This window comes from Taudactylus pleione, unplaced genomic scaffold (assembly GCF_031769625.1).
Source record: "Taudactylus pleione unplaced genomic scaffold, aTauple2 ptg001804l, whole genome shotgun sequence".
Classification (NCBI taxonomy): Eukaryota; Metazoa; Chordata; class Amphibia; order Anura; family Myobatrachidae; genus Taudactylus; species Taudactylus pleione.
In genome coordinates, this window is record NW_028286201.1 from 466,062 (window position 1) to 490,384 (window position 24,323).

Below are 24,323 nucleotides of genomic sequence, written 5' to 3' on the forward strand. Positions count from 1 at the left end.
TGTACATTGCCAGAGAACGGTACCTCCTCCAGAATGCCAGTAGTCCCAGCATTCAGTGTACATTGGCAGACAACGGTACCTCCCCCAGAATGTCAGCAGTCCCAGCATTCAGTGTACATTGGCAGAGAACGGTACCTCCTCCAGAATGCCAGCAGTCCCAGCATTCAGTGTACATTGGCAGAGAACGGTACCTCCCGCAGAATGCCAGCAGTTCCAGCAGTCAGTGTACATTGGCAGAGATCGGTACCTCCCGCAGAATGCCATCAGTCAGTGTACATTGGCAGAGAAAGGTACCTCCCCCAGAATGCCAGCAGTTCCAGCAGTCAGATTACATTGGCAGAGAACGGTACCTGCCCCAGAACGCCAGCAGTCCCAGCAGTCAGTGTACATTGGCAGAGAACGGTACCTCCCCCAGAATGCCAGCAGTCAGTGTACATTGGCAGACAACGGTACCTCCCCCAGAATGCCAGCAGTCCCAGTATTCAGTGTACAATGGCAGAGAACGCTACCTCCTCCAGAATGTCAGCAGTCCCAGCATTCAGTGTACATTGCCAGAGAATCGTACCTCCCCCATCATGCCAGCAGTCCCAGCATTCAGTGTACATTGGCAGAGAACGGTACATCCTCTAGAATGCCAGCAGTCCCAGCATTCAGTGTACAATGGCAGAGAACGGTACCTACCCCAGAATGCCAGCAGTCCCAGAATACAGTGTACATTGGCAGAGAACGGTACCTAGCCCAGAATGCCAGCAGTCCCAGAATACAGTGTACAATGGCAGAGAACAGTACCTCCTCCAGAATGCCAGCAGTCCCAGCATTCAGTGTACATTGGCAGAAAACGGTACCTCCCCCAGAATGTCAGCAGTCCCAGCATTCAGTGTACATTAGCAGAGAACGGTACCTCCCCCAGAATGCCAGCAGTCCCAGCATTCAGTGTACATTGGCAGAGAACGGTACCTCCTCCAGAATGCCAGCAGTCCCAGCATTCAGTGTACATTGGCAGAGAACGGTACCTCCCCCAGAATGCCAGCAGTCCCAGCATTCACTGTACATTTGCAGAGAACGGTACCTCCTCCAGAATGTCAGCAGTCCCAGCATTCAGTGTACATTGCCAGAGAACGGTACCTCCTCCAGAATGTCAGCAGTCCCAGCATTCAGTGTACATTGCCAGAGAACGGTATCTCCCCCATCATGCCAGCAGTCCCAGCATTCAGTGTACATTGGCAGAGAACGGAACCTCCCCCAGAATGCCAGCAGTCCCCGTATTCAGTGTACAATGGCAGAGAACGGTACCTAACCCAGAATGTCAGCAGTCCCAGCATTCAGTGTACATTGGCAGAGAACGGTACCTCCCCCAGAATGCCAGCATTCAGTGTACATTGCCAGAGAACAGTACCTCCCCCAAAATTTCAGCAGTCCCACCATTCAGTGTACATTGGCAGAGAACGGTACCTCCCCCAGAATGCCAGTAGTCCCCGTATTCAGTGTACATTCCCAGAGAACGGTACCTCCCCCATTATGGCAGCAGTCAGTTTACATTGGTAGAGAACGGTACCTCCCCCAGAATGCCAGCAGTCCCAGTATTCAGTGTACATTGGCAGAGAACGGTACCTCCCCCAGAACGCCAGCAGTTCCAGCAGTCAGTGTACATTGGCAGAGAACGGTACCTCCCCCAGAACGCCAGCAGTTCCAGCAGTCAGTGTACATTGGCAGAGAACGGTACCTCCCCCAGAACGCCAGCAGTCCCAGCAGTCAGTGTACATTGGCAGAGAACGGTACCTGCCGTAGAATGCCAGCAGTTACAGCAGTCAGTGTACATTGGCAGAGAACGGTACCTCCTCTAGAATGCCAGCAGTCCCAGCATTCAGTGTACAATGGCAGAGAACAGTACCTCCTCCAGAATGTCAGCAGTCCCAGCATTCAGTGTACATTGGCAGAGAACGGTAACTCCTCCATCATGCCAGCAGTCCCAGAATTCAGTGTACATTGCCAGAGAACGGTACCTCCCCCATCATGCCAGCAGTCCCAGCATTCAGTGTACATTGGCAGAGAACGGTACCTCCTCCAGAATGTCAGCAGTCCCAGCATTCAGTGTACATTGGCAGAGAACGGTACCTCCTCCAGAATGCCAGCAGTCCCAGAATTCAGTGTACATTGGCAGAGAACAGTACCTCCTCCAGAATGCCAGCAGTCCCAGCATTCAGTGTACATTGGCAGAGAACAGTACCTCCTCCAGAATGTCAGCAGTCCCAGCATTCAGTGTAATTGGCAGAGAACTGTACCTCCTCCCGAATGCCAGCAGTCCTAGCATTCAGTGTACATTGGCAGAAAACGGTACCTTCCCCCAGAATGCCAGCAGTCCCAGCATTCAGTGTACATTAGCAGAGAACGGTACCTCCCCCAGAATGCCAGCAGTCCCAGCATTCAGTGTACATTGGCAGAGAACGGTAGCTGCCCCAGAATGCCAGCATTCAGTGTACATTGGCAGACAACGGTACCTCCTCCAGAATGTCAACAGTCCCAGCATTCAGTGTACACTGGCAGAGAACGGTACCTCCCCCAGAATGCCAGCAGTCCCAGCATTCAGTGTACATTGGCAGAGAACGGTACCTCCCCCAGAATGTCAGCAGTTCCAGCATTCAGGGTACAATGGCAGAGAACGGTACTTCCTCCAGAATGTCAGCAGTCCCAGCATTCAGTGTACATTGGCAGAGAACGGTACCTCCCCCAGAATGCCAGCAGTCAGTGTACATTGGCAGACAACGGTACCTCCCCCAGAATGCCAGCAGTCCCAGTATTCAGTGTACAATGGCAGAGAACGGTACCTCCTCCAGAATGTCAGCAGTCCCAGCATTCAGTGTACATTGCCAGAGAATGGTACCTCCCCCATCATGCCAGCAGTCCCAGCATTCAGTGTACATTGGCAGAGAACGGTACATCCTCTAGAATGCCAGCAGTCCCAGCATTCAGTGTACAATGGCAGAGAACGGTACCTACCCCAGAATGCCAGCAGTCCCAGAATACAGTGTACATTGGCAGAGAACGGTACCTAGCCCAGAATGCCAGCAGTCCCAGAATACAGTGTACAATGGCAGAGAACAGTACCTCCTCCAGAATGCCAGCAGTCCCAGCATTCAGTGTACATTGGCAGAGAACAGTACCTCCTCCAGAATGCCAGCAGTCCCAGCATTCAGTGTACATTGGCAGAAAACGGTACCTCCCCCAGAATGTCAGCAGTCCCAGCATTCAGTGTACATTAGCAGAGAACGGTACCTCCCCCAGAATGCCAGCAGTCCCAGCATTCAGTGTACATTGGCAGAGAACGGTACCTCCCCCAGAATGCCAGCAGTCCCAGCATTCAGTGTACATTGGCAGAGAACGGTACCTCCCCCAGAATGCCAGCAGTCCCAGCATTCAGTGTACATTGGCAGAGAACGGTACCTCCTCCAGAATGTCAGCAGTCCCAGCATTCAGTGTACATTGCCAGAGAACGGTACCTCCTCCAGAATGTCAGCAGTCCCAGCATTCAGTGTACATTGCCAGAGAACGGTATCTCCCCCATCATGCCAGCAGTCCCAGCATTCAGTGTACATTGGCAGAGAACGGAACCTCCCCCAGAATGCCAGCAGTCCCCGTATTCAGTGTACAATGGCAGAGAACGGTACCTAACCCAGAATGTCAGCAGTCCCAGCATTCAGTGTACATTGGCAGAGAACGGTACCTCCCCCAGAATGCCAGCATTCAGTGTACATTGCCAGAGAACAGTACCTCTCCCAAAATTTCAGCAGTCCCACCATTCAGTGTACATTGGCAGAGAACGGTACCTCCCCCAGAATGCCAGTAGTCCCCGTATTCAGTGTACATTCCCAGAGAACGGTACCTCCCCCATTATGGCAGCAGTCAGTTTACATTGGTAGAGAACGGTAACTCCCCCAGAATGCCAGCAGTCCCAGTATTCAGTGTACATTGCCAGAGAACGGTACCTCCCCCAGAATGCGAGCAGTCCCAGCATTCAGTGTACATTGGCAGAGAACGGTACCTCCCCCAGAATGCCAGCAGTCCCAGCATTCAGTGTACATTGGCAGAGAACGGTACCTCCTCCAGAATGTCAGCAGTCCCAGCATTCAGTGTACATTGCCAGAGAACGGTACCTCCTCCAGAATGTCAGCAGTCCCAGCATTCAGTGTACATTGCCAGAGAACGGTATCTCCCCCATCATGCCAGCAGTCCCAGCATTCAGTGTACATTGGCAGAGAACGGAACCTCCCCCAGAATGCCAGCAGTCCCCGTATTCAGTGTACAATGGCAGAGAACGGTACCTAACCCAGAATGTCAGCAGTCCCAGCATTCAGTGTACATTGGCAGAGAACGGTACCTCCCCCAGAATGCCAGCATTCAGTGTACATTGCCAGAGAACAGTACCTCCCCCAAAATTTCAGCAGTCCCACCATTCAGTGTACATTGGCAGAGAACGGTACCTCCCCCAGAATGCCAGTAGTCCCCGTATTCAGTGTACATTCCCAGAGAACGGTACCTCCCCCATTATGGCAGCAGTCAGTTTACATTGGTAGAGAACGGTACCTCCCCCAGAATGCCAGCAGTCCCAGTATTCAGTGTACATTGGCAGAGAACGGTACCTCCCCCAGAACGCCAGCAGTTCCAGCAGTCAGTGTACATTGGCAGAGAACGGTACCTCCCCCAGAACGCCAGCAGTTCCAGCAGTCAGTGTACATTGGCAGAGAACGGTACCTCCCCCAGAACGCCAGCAGTCCCAGCAGTCAGTGTACATTGGCAGAGAACGGTACCTGCCGTAGAATGCCAGCAGTTAGTGTACATTGGCAGAGAACGGTACCTCCTCTAGAATGCCAGCAGTCCCAGCATTCAGTGTACAATGGCAGAGAACAGTACCTCCTCCAGAATGTCAGCAGTCCCAGCATTCAGTGTACATTGGCAGAGAACGGTACCTCCTCCATCATGCCAGCAGTCCCAGAATTCAGTGTACATTGCCAGAGAACGGTACCTCCCCCATCATGCCAGCAGTCCCAGCATTCAGTGTACATTGGCAGAGAACGGTACCTCCTCCAGAATGTCAGCAGTCCCAGCATTCAGTGTACATTGGCAGAGAACGGTACCTCCTCCAGAATGCCAGCAGTCCCAGAATTCAGTGTACATTGGCAGAGAACAGTACCTCCTCCAGAATGCCAGCAGTCCCAGCATTCAGTGTACATTGGCAGAGAACAGTACCTCCTCCAGAATGTCAGCAGTCCCAGCATTCAGTGTAATTGGCAGAGAACAGTACCTCCTCCCGAATGCCAGCAGTCCTAGCATTCAGTGTACATTGGCAGAAAACGGTACCTTCCCCCAGAATGCCAGCAGTCCCAGCATTCAGTGTACATTAGCAGAGAACGGTACCTCCCCCAGAATGCCAGCAGTCCCAGCATTCAGTGTACATTGGCAGAGAACGGTAGCTGCCCCAGAATGCCAGCATTCAGTGTACATTGGCAGACAACGGTACCTCCTCCAGAATGTCAACAGTCCCAGCATTCAGTGTACACTGGCAGAGAACGGTACCTCCCCCAGAATGCCAGCAGTCCCAGCATTCAGTGTACATTGGCAGAGAACGGTACCTCCCCCAGAATGTCAGCAGTTCCAGCATTCAGGGTACAATGGCAGAGAACGGTACCTCCTCCAGAATGTCAGCAGTCCCAGCATTCAGTGTACATTGGCAGAGAACGGTACCTCCCCCAGAATGTCAGCAGTCCCAGCATTCAGTGTACATTGGCAGAGAACGGTACCTCCCCCAGAATGCCAGCAGTCCCAGCATTCAGTGTACATTGGCAGAGAACGGTACCTACCCCAGAATGCCAGCAGTCCCAGAATTCAGTGTACATTGGCAGAGAACAGTACCTCCTCCAGAATGCCAGCAGTCCTAGCATTCAGTGTACATTGGCAGAGAACGGCACCTCCCCCAGAATGCCAGCATTCAGTGTACATTGCCAGAGAACGGTACCTCCTCCAGAATGCCAGTAGTCCCAGCATTCAGTGTACATTGGCAGACAACGGTACCTCCCCCAGAATGTCAGCAGTCCCAGCATTCAGTGTACATTGGCAGAGAACGGTACCTCCTCCAGAATGTCAGCAGTCCCAGCATTCAGTGTACATTGGCAGAGAACGGTACCTCCCGCAGAATGCCAGCAGTTCCAGCAGTCAGTGTACATTGGCAGAGATCGGTACCTCCCCCAGAATGCCAGCAGTCAGTGTACATTGGCAGAGAACGGTACCTCCCCCAGAATGCCAGCAGTTCCAGCAGTCAGATTACATTGGCAGAGAACGGTACCTGCCCCAGAACGCCAGCAGTCAGTGTACATTGGCAGAGAACGGTACCTCCCCCAGAATGCCAGCAGTCAGTGTACATTGGCAGACAACGGTACCTCCCCCAGAATGCCAGCAGTCCCAGTATTCAGTGTACAATGGCAGAGAACGGTACCTACTCCAGAATGTCAGCAGTCCCAGCATTCAGTGTACATTGCCAGAGAATGGTACCTCCCCCATCATGCCAGCAGTCCCAGCATTCAGTGTACATTGGCAGAGAACGGTACATCCTCTAGAATGCCAGCAGTCCCAGCATTCAGTGTACAATGGCAGAGAACGGTACCTACCCCAGAATGCCAGCAGTCCCAGAATACAGTGTACATTGGCAGAGAACGGTACCTAGCCCAGAATGCCAGCAGTCCCAGAATACAGTGTACAATGGCAGAGAACAGTACCTCCTCCAGAATGCCAGCAGTCCCAGCATTCAGTGTACATTGGCAGAGAACAGTACCTCCTCCAGAATGCCAGCAGTCCCAGCATTCAGTGTACATTGGCAGAAAACGGTACCTCCCCCAGAATGTCAGCAGTCCCAGCATTCAGTGTACATTAGCAGAGAACGGTACCTCCCCCAGAATGCCAGCAGTCCCAGCATTCAGTGTACATTAGCAGAGAACGGTACCTCCCCCAGAATGCCAGCAGTCCCAGCATTCAGTGTACATTGGCAGAGAACGGTACCTCCCCCAGAATGCCAGCAGTCCCAGCATTCAGTGTACATTGGCAGAGAACGGTACCTCCCCCAGAATGCCAGCAGTCCCAGCATTCAGTGTACATTGCCAGAGAACGGTACCTCCTCCAGAATGTCAGCAGTCCCAGCATTCAGTGTACATTGCCAGAGAACGGTATCTCCCCCATCATGCCAGCAGTCCCAGCATTCAGTGTACATTGGCAGAGAACGGAACCTCCCCCAGAATGCCAGCAGTCCCCGTATTCAGTGTACAATGGCAGAGAACGGTACCTAACCCAGAATGTCAGCAGTCCCAGCAGTCAGTGTAAATTGGCAGAGAACGGTACCTGCTCCATCATGCCAGCAGTCCCAGCATGCAGTGTACATAGGCAGAGAACGGTACCTCCCCCAGAATGCCAGCATTCAGTGCACATTGCCAGAGAACGGTACCTCCTCCAGAATGCCAGTAGTCCCAGCATTCAGTGTACATTGGCAGACAACGGTACCTCCCCCAGAATGTCAGCAGTCCCAGCATTCAGTGTACATTGGCAGAGAATGGTACCTCCTCCAGAATGTCAGCAGTCCCAGCATTCAGTGTACATTGGCAGAGAACGGTACCTCCCGCAGAATGCCAGCAGTTCCAGCAGTCAGTGTACATTGGCAGAGATCGGTACCTCCCGCAGAATGCCAGCAGTAAGTGTACATTGGCAGAGAATGGTACCTCCCCCAGAATGCCAGCAGTTCCAGCAGTCAGTTTACATTGGCAGAGAACGGTACCTGCCCCAGAACGCCAGCAGTCCCAGCAGTCAGTGTACATTGGCAGAGAACGGTACCTCCCCCAGAATGCCAGCAGTCCCAGTATTCAGTGTACAATGGCAGAGAACGGTACCTACCGGAGAATGCCAGCAGTCCCAGAATACAGTGTACATTGGCAGAGAACAGTACCTCCTCCAGAATGCCAGCAGTCCCAGCATTCAGTGTACATTGGCAGAGAACAGTACCTCCTCCAGAATGCCAGCAGTCCCAGCATTCAGTGTACATTGGCAGAAAACGGTACCTCCCCCAGAATGTCAGCAGTCCCAGCATTCAGTGTACATTAGCAAAGAACGGTACCTCCCCCAGAATGCCAGCAGTCCCAGCATTCAGTGTACATTGGCAGAGAACGGTACCTCCCCCAGAATGCCAGCAGTCCCAGCATTCAGTGTACATTGGCAGAGAACGGTACCTCCCCCAGAATGCCAGCAGTCCCAGCATTCAGTGTACATTGGCAGAGAACGGTACCTCCTCCAGAATGTCAGCAGTCCCAGCATTCAGTGTACATTGCCAGAGAACGGTACCTCCTCCAGAATGTCAGCAGTCCCAGCATTCAGTGTACATTGCCAGAGAACGGTATCTCCCCCATCATGCCAGCAGTCCCAGCATTCAGTGTACATTGGCAGAGAACAGAACCTCCCCCAGAATGCCAGCAGTCCCCGTATTCAGTGTACAATGGCAGAGAACGGTACCTAACCCAGAATGTCAGCAGTCCCAGCATTCAGTGTACATTGGCAGAGAACGGTACCTCCCCCAGAATGCCAGCATTCAGTGTACATTGCCAGAGAACAGTACCTCCCCCAAAATTTCAGCAGTCCCACCATTCAGTGTACATTGGCAGAGAACGGTACCTCCCCCAGAATGCCAGTAGTCCCCGTATTCAGTGTACATTCCCAGAGAACGGTACCTCCCCCATTATGGCAGAAGTCAGTTTACATTGGTAGAGAACGGTACCTCCCCCAGAATGCCAGCAGTCCCAGTATTCAGTGTACATTGGCAGAGAACGGTACCTCCCCCAGAACGCCAGCAGTTCCAGCAGTCAGTGTACATTGGCAGAGAACGGTACCTCCCCCAGAACGCCAGCAGTTCCAGCAGTCAGTGTACATTGGCAGAGAACGGTACCTCCCCCAGAACGCCAGCAGTCCCAGCAGTCAGTGTACATTGGCAGAGAACGGTACCTGCCGTAGAATGCCAGCAGTTACAGAAGTCAGTGTACATTGGCAGAGAACGGTACCTCCTCTAGAATGCCAGCAGTCCCAGCATTCAGTGTACAATGGCAGAGAACAGTACCTTCTCCATCATGCCAGCAGTCCCAGAATTCAGTGTACATTGCCAGAGAACGGTACCTCCCCCATCATGCCAGCAGTCCCAGCATTCAGTGTACATTGGCAGAGAACGGTACCTCCTCCAGAATGTCAGCAGTCCCAGCATTCAGTGTACATTGGCAGAGAACGGTACCTCCTCCAGAATGCCAGCAGTCCCAGAATTCAGTGTACATTGGCAGAGAACAGTACCTCCTCCAGAATGCCAGCAGTCCCAGCATTCAGTGTACATTGGCAGAGAACAGTACCTCCTCCAGAATGTCAGCAGTCCCAGCATTCAGTGTAATTGGCAGAGAACAGTACCTCCTCCCGAATGCCAGCAGTCCTAGCATTCAGTGTACATTGGCAGAAAACGGTACCTTCCCCCAGAATGCCAGCAGTCCCAGCATTCAGTGTACATTAGCAGAGAACGGTACCTCCCCCAGAATGCCAGCAGTCCCAGCATTCAGTGTACATTGGCAGAGAACGGTAGCTGCCCCAGAATGCCAGCATTCAGTGTACATTGGCAGACAACGGTACCTCCTCCAGAATGTCAACAGTCCCAGCATTCAGTGTACACTGGCAGAGAACGGTACCTCCCCCAGAATGCCAGCAGTCCCAGCATTCAGTGTACATTGGCAGAGAACGGTACCTCCCCCAGAATGTCAGCAGTTCCAGCATTCAGGGTACAATGGCAGAGAACGGTACCTCCTCCAGAATGTCAGCAGTCCCAGCATTCAGTGTACATTGGCAGAGAACGGTACCTCCCCCAGAATGTCAGCAGTCCCAGCATTCAGTGTACATTGGCAGAGAACGGTACCTACCCCAGAATGCCAGCAGTCCCAGAATTCAGTGTACATTGGCAGAGAACAGTACCTCCTCCAGAATGCCAGCAGTCCTAGCATTCAGTGTACATTGGCAGAGAACGGCACCTCCCCCAGAATGCCAGCATTCAGTGTACATTGCCAGAGAACGGTACCTCCTCCAGAATGCCAGCAGTCCCAGCATTCAGTGTACATTGGCAGACAACGGTACCTCCCCCAGAATGTCAGCAGTCCCAGCATTCAGTGTACATTGGCAGAGAACGGTACCTCCTCCAGAATGTCAGCAGTCCCAGCATTCAGTGTACATTGGCAGAGAACGGTACCTCCCGCAGAATGCCAGCAGTTCCAGCAGTCAGTGTACATTGGCAGAGATCGGTACCTCCCGCAGAATGCCAGCAGTCAGTGTACATTGGCAGAGAATGGTACCTCCCCCAGAATGCCAGCAGTTCCAGCAGTCAGATTACATTGGCAGAGAACGGTACCTGCCCCAGAACGCCAGCAGTCAGTGTACATTGGCAGAGAACGGTACCTCCCCCAGAATGCCAGCAGTCAGTGTACATTGGCAGACAACGGTACCTCACCCAGAATGCCAGCAGTCCCAGTATTCAGTGTACAATGGCAGAGAACGGTACCTCCTCCAGAATGTCAGCAGTCCCAGCATTCAGTGTACATTGCCAGAGAATGGTACCTCCCCCATCATGCAAGCAGTCCCAGCATTCAGTGTACATTGGCAGAGAACGGTACATCCTCTAGAATGCCAGCAGTCCCAGCATTCAGTGTACAATGGCAGAGAACGGTACCTACCACAGAATGCCAGCAGTCCCAGAATACAGTGTACATTGGCAGAGAACGGTACCTAGCCCAGAATGCCAGCAGTCCCAGAATACAGTGTACATTGGCAGAGAACGGTACCTAGCCCAGAATGCCAGCAGTCCCAGAATACAGTGTACAATGGCAGAGAACAGTACCTCCTCCAGAATGCCAGCAGTCCCAGCATTCAGTGTACATTGGCAGAGAACAGTACCTCCTCCAGAATGCCAGCAGTCCCAGCATTCAGTGTACATTGGCAGAAAACGGTACCTCCCCCAGAATGTCAGCAGTCCCAGCATTCAGTGTACATTAGCAGAGAACGGTACCTCCCCCAGAATGCCAGCAGTCCCAGCATTCAGTGTACATTGGCAGAGAACGGTACCTCCCCCAGAATGCCAGCAGTCCAGCATTCAGTGTACATTGGCAGAGAACGGTACCTCCCCCAGAATGCCAGCAGTCCCAGCATTCAGTGTACATTGGCAGAGAACGGTACCTCCTCCAGAATGTCAGCAGTCCCAGCATTCAGTGTACATTGCCAGAGAACGGTACCTCCTCCAGAATGTCAGCAGTCCCAGCATTCAGTGTACATTGCCAGAGAACGGTATCTCCCCCATCATGCCAGCAGTCCCAGCATTCAGTGTACATTGGCAGAGAACGGAACCTCCCCCAGAATGCCAGCAGTCCCCGTATTCAGTGTACAATGGCAGAGAACGGTACCTAACCCAGAATGTCAGCAGTCCCAGCAGTCAGTGTACATTGGCAGAGAACGGTACCTGCTCCATCATGCCAGCAGTCCCAGCATGCAGTGTACATAGGCAGAGAACGGTACCTCCCCCAGAATGCCAGCATTCAGTGTACATTGCCAGAGAACGGTACCTCCTCCAGAATGCCAGTAGTCCCAGCATTCAGTGTACATTGGCAGACAACGGTACCTCCCCCAGAATGTCAGCAGTCAGTGTACATTGGCAGAGAATGGTACCTCCCCCAGAATGCCAGCAGTTCCAGCAGTCAGTTTACATTGGCAGAGAACGGTACCTGCCCCAGAACGCCAGCAGTCCCAGCAGTCAGTGTACATTGGCAGAGAACGGTACCTCCCCCAGAATGCCAGCAGTCCCAGTATTCAGTGTACAATGGCAGAGAACGGTACCTCCTCCAGAATGTCAGCAGTCCCAGCATTCAGTGTACACTGCCAGAGAATGGTACCTCCCCCATCATGCCAGCAGTCCCAGCATTCAGTGTACATTGGCAGAGAACGGTACATCCTCTAGAATGCCAGCAGTCCCAGCATTCAGTGTACAATGGCAGAGAACGGTACCTACCACAGAATGCCAGCAGTCCCAGAATACAGTGTACATTGGCAGAGAACGGTACCTACCCCAGAATGCCAGCAGTCCCAGAATACAGTGTACATTGGCAGAGAACAGTACCTCCTCCAGAATGCCAGCAGTCCCAGCATTCAGTGTACATTGGCAGAGAACAGTACCTCCTCCAGAATGCCAGCAGTCCCAGCATTCAGTGTACATTGGCAGAAAACCGTACCTCCCCCAGAATGTCAGCAGTCCCAGCATTCAGTGTACATTAGCAGAGAACGGTACCTCCCCCAGAATGCCAGCAGTCCCAGCATTCAGTGTACATTGGCAGAGAACGGTACCTCCCCCAGAATGCCAGCAGTCCCAGCATTCAGTGTACATTGGCAGAGAACGGTACCTCCCCCAGAATGCCAGCAGTCCCAGCATTCAGTGTACATTGGCAGAGAACGGTACCTCCTCCAGAATGTCAGCAGTCCCAGCATTCAGTGTACATTGCCAGAGAACGGTACCTAACCCAGAATGTCAGCAGTCCCAGCAGTCAGTGTACATTGGCAGAGAACGGTACCTGCTCCATCATGCCATCAGTCCCAGCATACAGTGAACATAGGCAGAGAACGGTATCTCACCCAGAATGCCAGCAGTCAGTGTACATTGGCAGAGAACGGTACCTCCACCAGAATGCCAGCATTCAGTGTACATTGGCAGAGAATGGTACCTTCCCCAGAACGCCAGCAGTCAGTGTACATTGGCAGAGAACGGTACCTCCCGCAGAATGCCAGCAGTCAGTGTACATTGGCAGAGAACGGTACCTCCCCCAGAATGCCAGCAGTCAGTGTACATTGGCAGAGAGCGGTACCTCCCCCAGAATGCCAGCAGTCAGTGTACATTGGCAGAGAACGGTACCTCCCCCAGAATGCCAGTAGTCAGTGAACATTGGCAGAGAACGGTACCTCCCCCAGAATGCCAGCAGTACCAGCAGTCAATGTACATTGGCAGAGAACGGTACCTTCCCCAGAATGGCAGCAGTCCCAGCATTCAGTGTAAATTGGCAGAGAACGGTGCATCCCCCAGAATGCCAACAGTCCCAGTATTCAGTGTATATTGGCAGAGAGCAGTACCTCCCCCAGAATGCCAGCATTCAGTGAACATTGGCAGAGAACAGTACCTCCTCCAGAATGCCAGTAGTCCCAGCATTCAGTGTACATTGGCAGAGAATGGTACCTCCCCCAGAATGCCAGCAGTCCCAGCATTCAGTGTACATTGGCAGAGAACGGTACCTCCTCCAGAATGCCAGCAGTCGCAGCATTCAGTGTACATTGGCAGAGAACAGTACATCATCCAGAATGCCAGCAGTCCCAGCATTCTGTGTACATTGGCATAGAACGGTACATCCTCCAGAATGCCAGCAGTCGCAGCATTCAGTGTACATTGGCAGAGAACGGTACCTCCTCCAGAATGCCAGCAGTCCCAGCATTCAGTGTACATTGGCAGAGAACAGTACCTCCCCCAGAATGTCAGCAGTCCCAGCATTCAGTGTACATTGGCAGAGAACGGTACCTCCCACAGAATGTCAGCAGTCCCAGCATTCAGTTTACATTGGCAGAGAACAGTACCTCTTCCAGAATGCCAGCAGTACCACCAGTCAGTGTATATTGGCATAGTACGGTACCTCCTCCAGAATACCAGCAGTCCCAGCATTCAGTGTACATTGGCAGAGAACGGTACCTCCCCCAGAATGCCAGCAGTCAGTGTACATTGGCAGAGAACGGTACCCCCCCCAGAATGCCAGTAGTCAGTGAACATTGGCAGAGAACGGTACCTCCCCCAGAATGCCAGCAGTACCAGCAGTCAATGTACATTGGCAGAGAACGGTACCTTCCCCAGAATGGCAGCAGTCCCAGCATTCAGTGTAAATTGGCAGAGAACGGTGCCTCCCCCAGAATGCCAGCAGTCCCAGTATTCAGTGTATATTGGCAGAGAGCAGTACCTCCCCCAGAATGCCAGCATTCAGTGAACATTGGCAGAGAACAGTACCTCCTCCAGAATGCCAGTAGTCCCAGCATTCAGTGTACATTGGCAGAGAATGGTACCTCCCCCAGAATGCCAGCAGTCCCAGCATTCAGTGTACATTGGCAGAGAACGGTACCTCCTCCAGAATGCCAGCAGTCGCAGCATTCAGTGTACATTGGCAGAGAACAGTACATCATCCAGAATGCCAGCAGTCCCAGCATTCTGTGTACATTGGCAGAGAACGGTACATCCTCCAGAATGCCAGCAGTCGCAGCATTCAGTGTACATTGGCAGAGAACGGTACCTCCTCCAGAATGCCAGCAGTCCCAGCATTCAGTGTACATTGGCAGAGAACGGTACCTCCCCCAGAATGTCAGCAGTTCCAGCATTCAGTGTACATTGGCAGAGAACGGTACCTCCCACAGAATGTCAGCAGTCCCAGCATTCAGTTTACATTGGCAGAGAACAGTACCTCTTCCAGAATGCCAGCAGTCCCAGCATTCAGTGTACATTGGCAGAGAACGGTACCTCCTCCAGAATGTCAGCAGTCCCAGCATTCAGTGTACATTGGCAGAGAACGGTACCTCCTCCAGAATGCCAGCAGTCCCAGCATTCAGTGTACATTGCCAGAGAACGGTACCTCCCCCAGAATGCCAGCAGTCCCAGCATTCAGTGTACATTGGCAGAGAACGGTACCTCCTCCAGAATGTCAGCAGTCCCAACATTCAGTGTACATTGGTAGAGAACTGTACCTCCCCCAGAATGTCAGCAATCCCAGCATTCAGTGTACATTGGCAGAGAACGGTACCTCCCCCAGAATGTCAGCAGTCCCAGCATTCAGTGTACATTGGCAGAGAACGGTACCTCCCCCAGAATGCCAGCAGTCAGTGTACATTGGCAGAGAACGGTACCTCCCCCAGAATGCCAGCAGTACCACCAGTCAGTGTATATTGGCATAGTACGGTACCTCCTCCACAATACCAGCAGTCCCAGCATTCAGTGTACATTGGCAGAGAACGGTACCTCCCCCAGAATGCCAGCAGTACCAGCAGTCAGTGTACATTGGCAGAGAACGGTACCTCCCCCAGAATGCCAGCAGTCCCTGCATTCAGTGTACATTGGCAGAGCACGGTACCTCCCCCAGAATGCCAGCAGACCCAGCATTCAGGGTACATTGGCAGAGAACGGTACCTCCACCAGAATGCCAGCAGTCCCAGCATTCAGTGTACATTGGCAGAGAACAGTACCTCCTCCAGGCTACTCTGAAGCCATTACTGGATCAGGCACAAGACCTGCTATGGCCACTGCAGCCTATTAAGGTTTAGTCTTGTGTCATTATGTCCAATATGTGGTTCTGTACATACATTATTTATAGTGATCATTCTAGAACCCTGCACCTGTCACACCCTGTGCAGTTCCTCTCTCTCACCTGGGGTGTAGCTCTCTGCTCTGGTGCTTCTAGCACACTCTGCTCTGTATCTATGCAGTTTGTTGCAGTATCGGAGTGTGCTAGAAACACCAGAGCAGGGAGCGACAACCCAGGCAGGATAGAGGAACAGCACAGGTTGTGACAGGTGCAGGGTGTAGGAATGAACACTTATCTATATGCAAATATGCAGGGTCCTCCGCACGTATATAGCACACAGACGATAAAAAGGGGTACCACTTATATTCCATAGAGAGTGCAAGCCCTCTTACCCCACGTGTGACCGGGGAGATAGAATGACGGCTCACCATGTTACTCATGTACATATATAGCTGTACGAATACTGAAAGCAGGAACGCCCTTTCTGGAGCTTCGCTGATGTGATAATCGCTCAGTAACTTTGCATTCATTAGCTTAGTGTATAACCTCTCATTGTACGTGCACCACCTAACAGGCGCTGTCTGGTCTGTATTCTGCGCAGTAACGTCTTCCTCCCCCTAATCTGCCGCTGAACCTGCAGCCATCACTAACGTCCTCCCATCTCCTGAAAATAAAATTTAGTTTTTTTCATGTTCTTAGCAAATCCCTCTTTAGCCACTAATATATGTAACATAAGTAATTCCACCTCCACCTCCACATAACTGGGTCCTGTAATATCCAGACAAACTAATACAAATATCCGAGCATTCTGAGTACATAGGAACATGGAAGATTATAGGGAAGATTCAACTGGAAGAAATTCAGCTTCATTTATTTATCAATTAAACTAACAGTATATCTGTGATTTTATGTCATTATTAGGAACAGAATAGGAGATAGTATCATGTATTATTGTACCTTCCACAACAGAGGCCCACGATGTTCCACTGTCAAACCAGATGTCCAAAACGTCTCTCCCAGGCTCAAAGTCCAGCACATCGGAAGTTTCTCCAGCCTAGTCGGTAACAGGTAGAAACAAGCCGTCATTATGCCAGGATACGCTGTCCTGCCCATCCCTATGTGTACCCGTACAGCATGGTGTCAGTATATGGTTAGTGATTATTACCATTATACACTGTCCTGCCCATCCCTATGTGTACCCGTGCAGCATGGTGTCAGTCTATGGCTAGTGATTATTACCAGTATACACTGTCCTGCCCATCCCTATGTGTACCCGTGCAGCATGGTGTCAGTCTATGGCTAGTGATTATTACCATTATACACTGTCCTGCCCATCCCTATGTGTACCCGTACAGCATGGTGTCAGTCTATGGCTAGTGATTATTACCAGTATACACTGTCCTGACCATCCCTATGTGTACCCGTGCAGCATGGTGTCAGTCTATGGCTAGTGATTATTACCATTATACACTGTCCTGCCCATCCCTATGTGTACCCGTACAGCATGGTGTCAGTATATGGCTAGTGATTACCAGTATACACTGTCCTGCCCATCCCTATGTGTACCCATACAGCATGATGTCAGTCTATGGCTAGTGATTATTACCAGTATACACTGTCCTGCCCATCCCTATGTGTACCCGTACAGCATGATGTCAGTCTATGGCTAGTGATTATTACCATTATACACTGTCCTGCCCATCCCTATGTGTACCCGTACAGCATGATGTCAGTCTATGACTAGTGATTATTACCAGTATACACTGTCCTGCCCATCCCTATGTGTACCCATACAGCATGGTGTCAGTCTATGGCTAGTGATTATTACCAGGATACACTGTCCTGCCCATCCCTATGTGTACCCGTACAGCATGGTGTCAGTCTATGGCTAGTGATTATTACCATTATACACTGTCCTGCCCATCCCTATGTGTACCCGTACAGCATGATGTCAGTCTATGGCTAGTGATTATTACCATTATACACTGTCCTGCACATCCCTATGTGTACCCGTACAGCATGGTGTCAGTCTATGGCTAGTGACTATTACCAGTATACACTGTCCTGCCCATCCCTATGTGTACCCATACAGCATGATGTCAGTCTATGGCTAGTGATTATTACCATTATACACTGTGCTGCCCATCCCTATGTGTACCCGTACAGCATGATGTCAGTCTATGGCTAGTGATTATTACCATTATACACTGTCCTGCCCATCCCTATGTGTACCCGTACAGCATGATGTCAGTCTATGGCTAGTGATTATTACCATTATACACTGTCCTGCACATCCCTATGTGTACCCGTACAGCATGGTGTCAGTCTATGGCTAGTGACTATTACCAGTATACACTGTCCTGCCCATCCCTATGTGTACCCGTACAGCATGATGTCAGTCTATGGCTAGTGATTATTACCATTATACACTGTGCTGCCCATCCCTATGTGTACCCGTACAGCATGGTGTCAGTCTATGGCTAGTGATTATTACCATTATACACTGTCCTGCACATCCCTATGTGTACCCGTACAGCATGGTGTCAGTCTATGGCTAGTGACTATTACCAGTATACACTGTCCTGCCCATCCCTATGTGTACCCGTACAGCATGGTGTCAGTCTATGGCTAGTAATTATTACCATTATACACTGTGCTGCCCATCCCTATGTGTACCCGTACAGCATGATGTCAGTCTATGGCTAGTAATTATTACCAGTATACACTGTCCTGCCCATCCCTATGTGTACCCGTACAGCATGGTGTCAGTCTATGGCTAGTGATTATTACCAGTATACACTGTCCTGCCCATCCCTATGTGTACCCGTACAGCATGGTGTCAGTCTATGGCTAGTGATTATTACCATTATACACTGTCCTGCCCATCCCTATGTGCACCCATACAGCATGATGTCAGTCTATGGCTAGTGATTATTACCATTATACACTGTCCTGCCCATCCCTATGTGTACCCGTACAGCATGGTGTCAGTCTATGGCTAGTGATTATTACCAGTATACACTGTCCTGCCCATCCCTATGTGTACCCGTACAGCATGGTGTCAGTCTATGGCTAGTGATTATTACCATTATACACTGTCCTGCCCATCCCTATGTGTACCCGTACAGCATGGTGTCAGTCTATGGCTAGTGATTATTACCATTATACACTGTCCTGCCCATCCCTATGTGTACCCGTACAGCATGGTGTCAGTCTATGGCTAGTGATTATTACCATTATACACTGTCCTGCCCATCCCTATGTGTACCCGTACAGCATGGTGTCAGTCTATGGCTAGTGATTATTACCATTATACACTGTGCTGCCCATCCCTATGTGTACCCGTACAGCATGGTGTCAGTCTATGGCTAGTGATTATTACCATTATACACTGTCCTGCCCATCCCTATGTGTACCCGTACAGCATGATGTCAGTCTATGGCTAGTGATTATTACCATTATACACTGTCCTGCCCATCCCTATGTGTACCCGTACAGCATGGTGTCAGTCTATGGCTAGTGATTATTACCAGTATACACTGTCCTGCCCATCCCTATGTGTACCCGTACAGCATGGTGTCAGTCTATGGCTAGTGATTATTACCATTATACACTGTCCTGCCCATCCCTATGTGTACCCGTACAGCATGATGTCAGTCTATGGCTAGTGATTATTACCAGTATACACTGTCCTGCCCATCCCTATGTGTACCCGTACAGCATGGTGTCAGTCTATGGCTAGTGATTATTACCAGTATACACTGTCCTGCCCATCCCTATGTGTACCCGTACAGCATGGTGTCAGTCTATGGCTAGTGATTATTGCATAATACAATGTGCAGCAATGTGTAGCGGGCTGAGAGCATTAATCTGCTGTAGAAGAATATACAGAGACCATAGTAAATGTTACTGTGTGGAAACCGGGCAATATGTCACATTACTAGAAGCAATGACAGCGCTGCTAGGCTTTGTAAGACCTGTTATTACAGATAGGTATTACAGCACCTGTCTAGGTAAATCTAAGCTCAGGCAGCGCTCGCCTGTTTGCAGAGGAAGTAACTTGTATAGGAAGTCCGGGCGAGACAGAGGCGGACACAGATCGCACCGTTTTTGGGACTGTAGGGGTGTAATGGGGGCCTAACTGTGTGACAACTCATAGGAAGAAATGAAAGTGGGCGTGATGGCGGATTGCGGGCTATGGATGGAATACGACTATTTTCAGACGGTTATTTTGCATGGGATATAGGATGGCGCCAGTACACACCGATAAGGACGACGAGATGGAAGCCAGGCGTTGGGATAGAGGGTAGAGCTTACAAATATACACATTATGTTCCATGCTCGCAATATAGATGATCGGAGCGCACTCTGCGTCAGGCTCAGTACAATTATTATAATATGGCTCGTACATGGTACACGGAGAGGACACATAGCGGAGCATTACCTACACGCAGCAGACTGGCCGGTACTCATGATGACACAGTAACAGACACGATATACTACATGGGATATGTAACCGGTACCTGTTGAAGCACAGATTGTGGCAGTAACTCTTCAATAGGATGTGTCCACCACACGTCACTGCCATGCTGCTCCACCAGCTTAATGACATGACCAACGCTGTGCCTGCAGGAGAGGAGCAGAGCAGGAGGTCATTACACAGCTAGGTAGGTGTGTGTGTGTATCTGTGTGTCTCTAAGTGCGTGTGTGTGTCGTATTAGTGACTATGGCGTGTAATGTATAAGTATTAGTGATCATGGTGTGTAATATGTACGTATTAGTGACTATGGAGTGTAATGTATAAGTATTAGTGATCATGGTGTGTAATATGTACGTATTAGTGACTATGGAGTGTAATGTATAAGTGTTAGTGATCATGGTGTGTAATATGTACGTATTAGTGACTATGGAGTGTAATGTATAAGAATTAGTGATCATGGTGTGTAATATGAACGTATTAGTGACTATGGAGTGTAATGTATAAGTGTTAGTGATCATGGTGTGTAATATGTACGTATTAGTGACTATGGAGTGTAATGTATAAGTATTAGTGATCATGGTGTGTAATATGTACGTATTAGTGACTATGGAGTGTAATGTATAAGTGTTAGTGATCATGGTGTGTAATATGTACGTATTAGTGACTATGGAGTGTAATGTATAAGAATTAGTGATCATGGTGTGTAATATGTACGTATTAGTGACTATGGAGTGTAATGTATAAGTGTTAGTGATCATGGTGTGTAATATGTACGTATTAGTGACTATGGAGTGTAACGTATAAGTATTAGTGATCATGGTGTGTAATATGTACGTATTAGTGACTATGGAGTGTAATGTATAAGAATTAGTGATCATGGTGTGTAATATGTACGTATTAGTGACTATGGAGTGTAATGTATAAGTATTAGTGATCATGGTGTGTAATATGTACGTATTAGTGACTATGGAGTGTAATGTATAAGTGTTAGTGATCATGGTGTGTAATATGTACGTATTAGTGACTATGGAGTGTAATGTATAAGAATTAGTGATCATGGTGTGTAATATGTACGTATTAGTGACTATGGAGTGTAATGTATAAGTGTTAGTGATCATGGTGTGTAATATGTACGTATTAGTGACTATGGAGTGTAATGTATAAGTGTTAGTGATCATGGTGTGTAATATGTACGTATTAGTGACTATGGAGTGTAATGTATAAGAATTAGTGATCATGGTGTGTAATATGTACGTATTAGTGACTATGGAGTGTAATGTATAAGAATTAGTGATCATGGTGTGTAATATGTACGTATTAGTGACTATGGAGTGTAATGTATAAGTGTTAGTGATCATGGTGTGTAATATGTACGTATTAGTGACTATGGAGTGTAACGTATAAGTATTAGTGATCATGGTGTGTAATATGTACGTATTAGTGACTATGGAGTGTAATGTATAAGAATTAGTGATCATGGTGTGTAATATGTACGTATTAGTGACTATGGAGTGTAATGTATAAGTGTTAGTGATCATGGTGTGTAATATGTATGTATTAGTGACTATGGAGTGTAATGTATAAGTATTAGTGATCATGGTGTGTAATATGTACGTATTAGTGCCTATGGAGTGTAATGTATAAGTATTAGTGGCCACGGTGTGTAATATGTATGTATTAGTGACTATGGCGTGTAATATGAAGGTATCAGTGGCCATGGCGTGTAATATGAAGTTATCAGTGGCCATGGTGTGTAATATGTAAGTATTAGTGGTCATGGTGTGTAATATGTACGTACTAGTGGCAGTAGTGTGTAGTAAGTACGTATTAGTGGCCATTGGGCCTGATTCAGAGCCGCTCGTAAGCGGCCGCTCGTTCGCACTGAGCGATGTTCGCACAACTGCGCATGCGTACGGTTTGTAATACGCATGCACCAACCAGTCAGTGCGGCCGAACATCGTTTGTACGCTATATAGCGAATGCCTGCTATTTTGAGTGACAGGAGGAGGCGTATGTGGGTGGTAACAGGGGAAGGTGCTTGAAAACGGGGAGTGGAGATCCGAACGCAGGCGTGCTTAAAGGTCAAAACGGGCGTTTTAAGGGAGTGCATAATTAATACAGCAGCGTCATTGACCACGTCACTTGGTTTTTTTAAAGCCAGAACTGCTTGCAAAATAGCGGTTGAAAAAACCAACCACAAGAATAGCGAGCAGTTCATACGCTGTACGATGTACTCGATTAATCTAATAAATAGCGGACATGACGTAGGATGCGAGCGGCCAGGGGGCGCATTTTTCAAAATTTCGACTGCGTTTTGCTCGCTCGTTCAGACTTAGAGGCGTGAACAGACCGCAAAGTGCGAACGGTTCATTTGAATAGCCACTCCTTTTTTGAAAACGAATGACCGCAAATAGCGAGCGGCTCTGAATGAGGTCCATATTGTGTAGTAAGTAGGTATTAGTGGCCATAGTGTGTAGTAAGTACGTATTAGTGGTCATAGTGTGTAGTAAGTACGTATTAGTGGCCATAGTGTATAGTAAGTACGTATTAGTGGCCATAGTGTGTACTAAGTACGTATTAGTGGCCATAGTGTGTAGTAAGTACATATTAGTGCCCATAGTGTGTAGTAAGTAAGTATTAGTGGCCATAGTGTATAGTAAGTACGTATTAGTGGCCATAGTGTGTACTAAGTACGTATTAGTGGTCATAGTGTGTAGTAAGTACGTATTAGTGGCCATAGTGTGTAGTAAGTACGTATTAGTGGTCATAGTGTGTAGTAAGTAGGTATTAGTGGCCATATTGTGTAGTAAGTAGGTATTAGTGGCCATAGTGTGTAGTAAGTACGTATTAGTGGTCATAGTGTGTAGTAAGTACGTATTAGTGGCCATAGTGTGTAGTAAGTACGTATTAGTGGCCATAGTGTATAGTAAGTACGTATTAGTGGCCATAGTGTGTACTAAGTACGTATTAGTGGCCATAGTGTGTAGTAAGTACATATTAGTGCCCATAGTGTGTAGTAAGTAAGTATTAGTGGCCATAGTGTATAGTAAGTACGTATTAGTGGCCATAGTGTGTACTAAGTACGTATTAGTGGTCATAGTGTGTAGTAAGTACGTATTAGTGGCCATAGTGTGTAGTAAGTACGTATTAGTGGTCATAGTGTGTAGTAAGTACGTATTAGTGGCCATAGTGTGTAGTAAGTACATATTAGTGCCCATAGTGTGTAGTAAGTATTAGTGGCCATAGTGTATAGTAAGTACGTATTAGTGGCCATAGTGTGTACTAAGTACGTATTAGTGGCCATAGTGTGTAGTAAGTACGTATTAGTGGCCATAGTGTGTAAGAACTACGCATTAGTGGCGAAGGTGTGTAATAAATACGTATTAGTGGTCATGTGCCATGGATCCGTGACTACCGGCTTATCTGCAGGAAGCAGCCACAGATGAGATCCCCTCCCAGTCCTGGCCCCAGCAGTGTACACACCACAGAGCCAGTGAGAGGCGATGGCCAACTCTACTACCAAACAGATCAAGAGGAGAACGGGTAACTCCATGTCCCAGATGTAAGTACCTATGTTACCTCAGTGCGCGAACATGTGCATTGATCCATTGTATAAGCGTGAACAGGGGTGTGCACCCAATGCTGCCATACAGAACGCAGGGCACTGCCCCATGACCCTTGTGTCTGGCTAGCAGGGCTTCCAGGCATCCAGCTGCAGAGGCGTAACTAGAGTTACAAATAAATGGTAATAATTGTACACTTGGTAGTAGGCAAAAAAGTACAGGATATCATACCCGGCGGGTGATGGGGAGCCAGCGGGTGTTGAATTGCAGGGTGCCCGGGTTGCCCTGCAAGGCTCCTTACTCTTTACCCAAACGGAAATCAGATCCTGTGGAAAAAGACCAGAGTCCTTGGAAGTGATTACAGGTGTAGCTTGCAAGCTACACCATTACCATTATTATTACCATTTATTTGTACATTGCACGATAGTGCTTATTTTAAAAACAGGAGTCACATTTCCTGCTGCAATCAGAACTCACCAGACCTGTCATTTGTCTTATGTTTCATGCCTTGATTCATCCACAATATATATAATTCACCTATTGCATATGTCTAATGTCCATGGCAGATACCATTTTTCTGCCTCACCCAGTATTTATCAACTGATTCTGTGAATTCTCATCCCTTTTGAATCTACAGCACGTCTTGACTGTATGCATTTATATTCCATGCATCACCTTGTATTCATGAATAAATTTTATTTTATGTCTACACTGACCTATGTCATCTATACGGTCGACTCCGTCACAGCATTTATGTTGAGGAGCGCATAAATACATGGTAATACCTACCTTTAGACACATAATTCAGACTTTGGTTTTCACTAGGGAAAACCCATTACCATTCACGGCCCGCTTACCCTCAACAGGAGC

General features: G+C 49.2%; 1 protein-coding gene across 1 annotated transcript in view; it reads right to left on the bottom strand.

The window, feature by feature from the left end:
• The window catches only part of IARS2 (isoleucyl-tRNA synthetase 2, mitochondrial), a gene marked incomplete at its 5' end in the record, with an annotated part of 211,516 nt that overhangs the window by 78,315 nt on the left and 108,878 nt on the right, over positions 1 to 24,323 (bottom strand). Inside the window, 2 exons of the mRNA XM_088465027.1 lie at positions 16,368 to 16,464; positions 19,934 to 20,036. Of these exons, the coding sequence (XP_088321153.1) occupies positions 16,368 to 16,464; positions 19,934 to 20,036 (200 nt within the window). The remainder of the gene's footprint in view (positions 1 to 16,367; positions 16,465 to 19,933; positions 20,037 to 24,323) is intronic.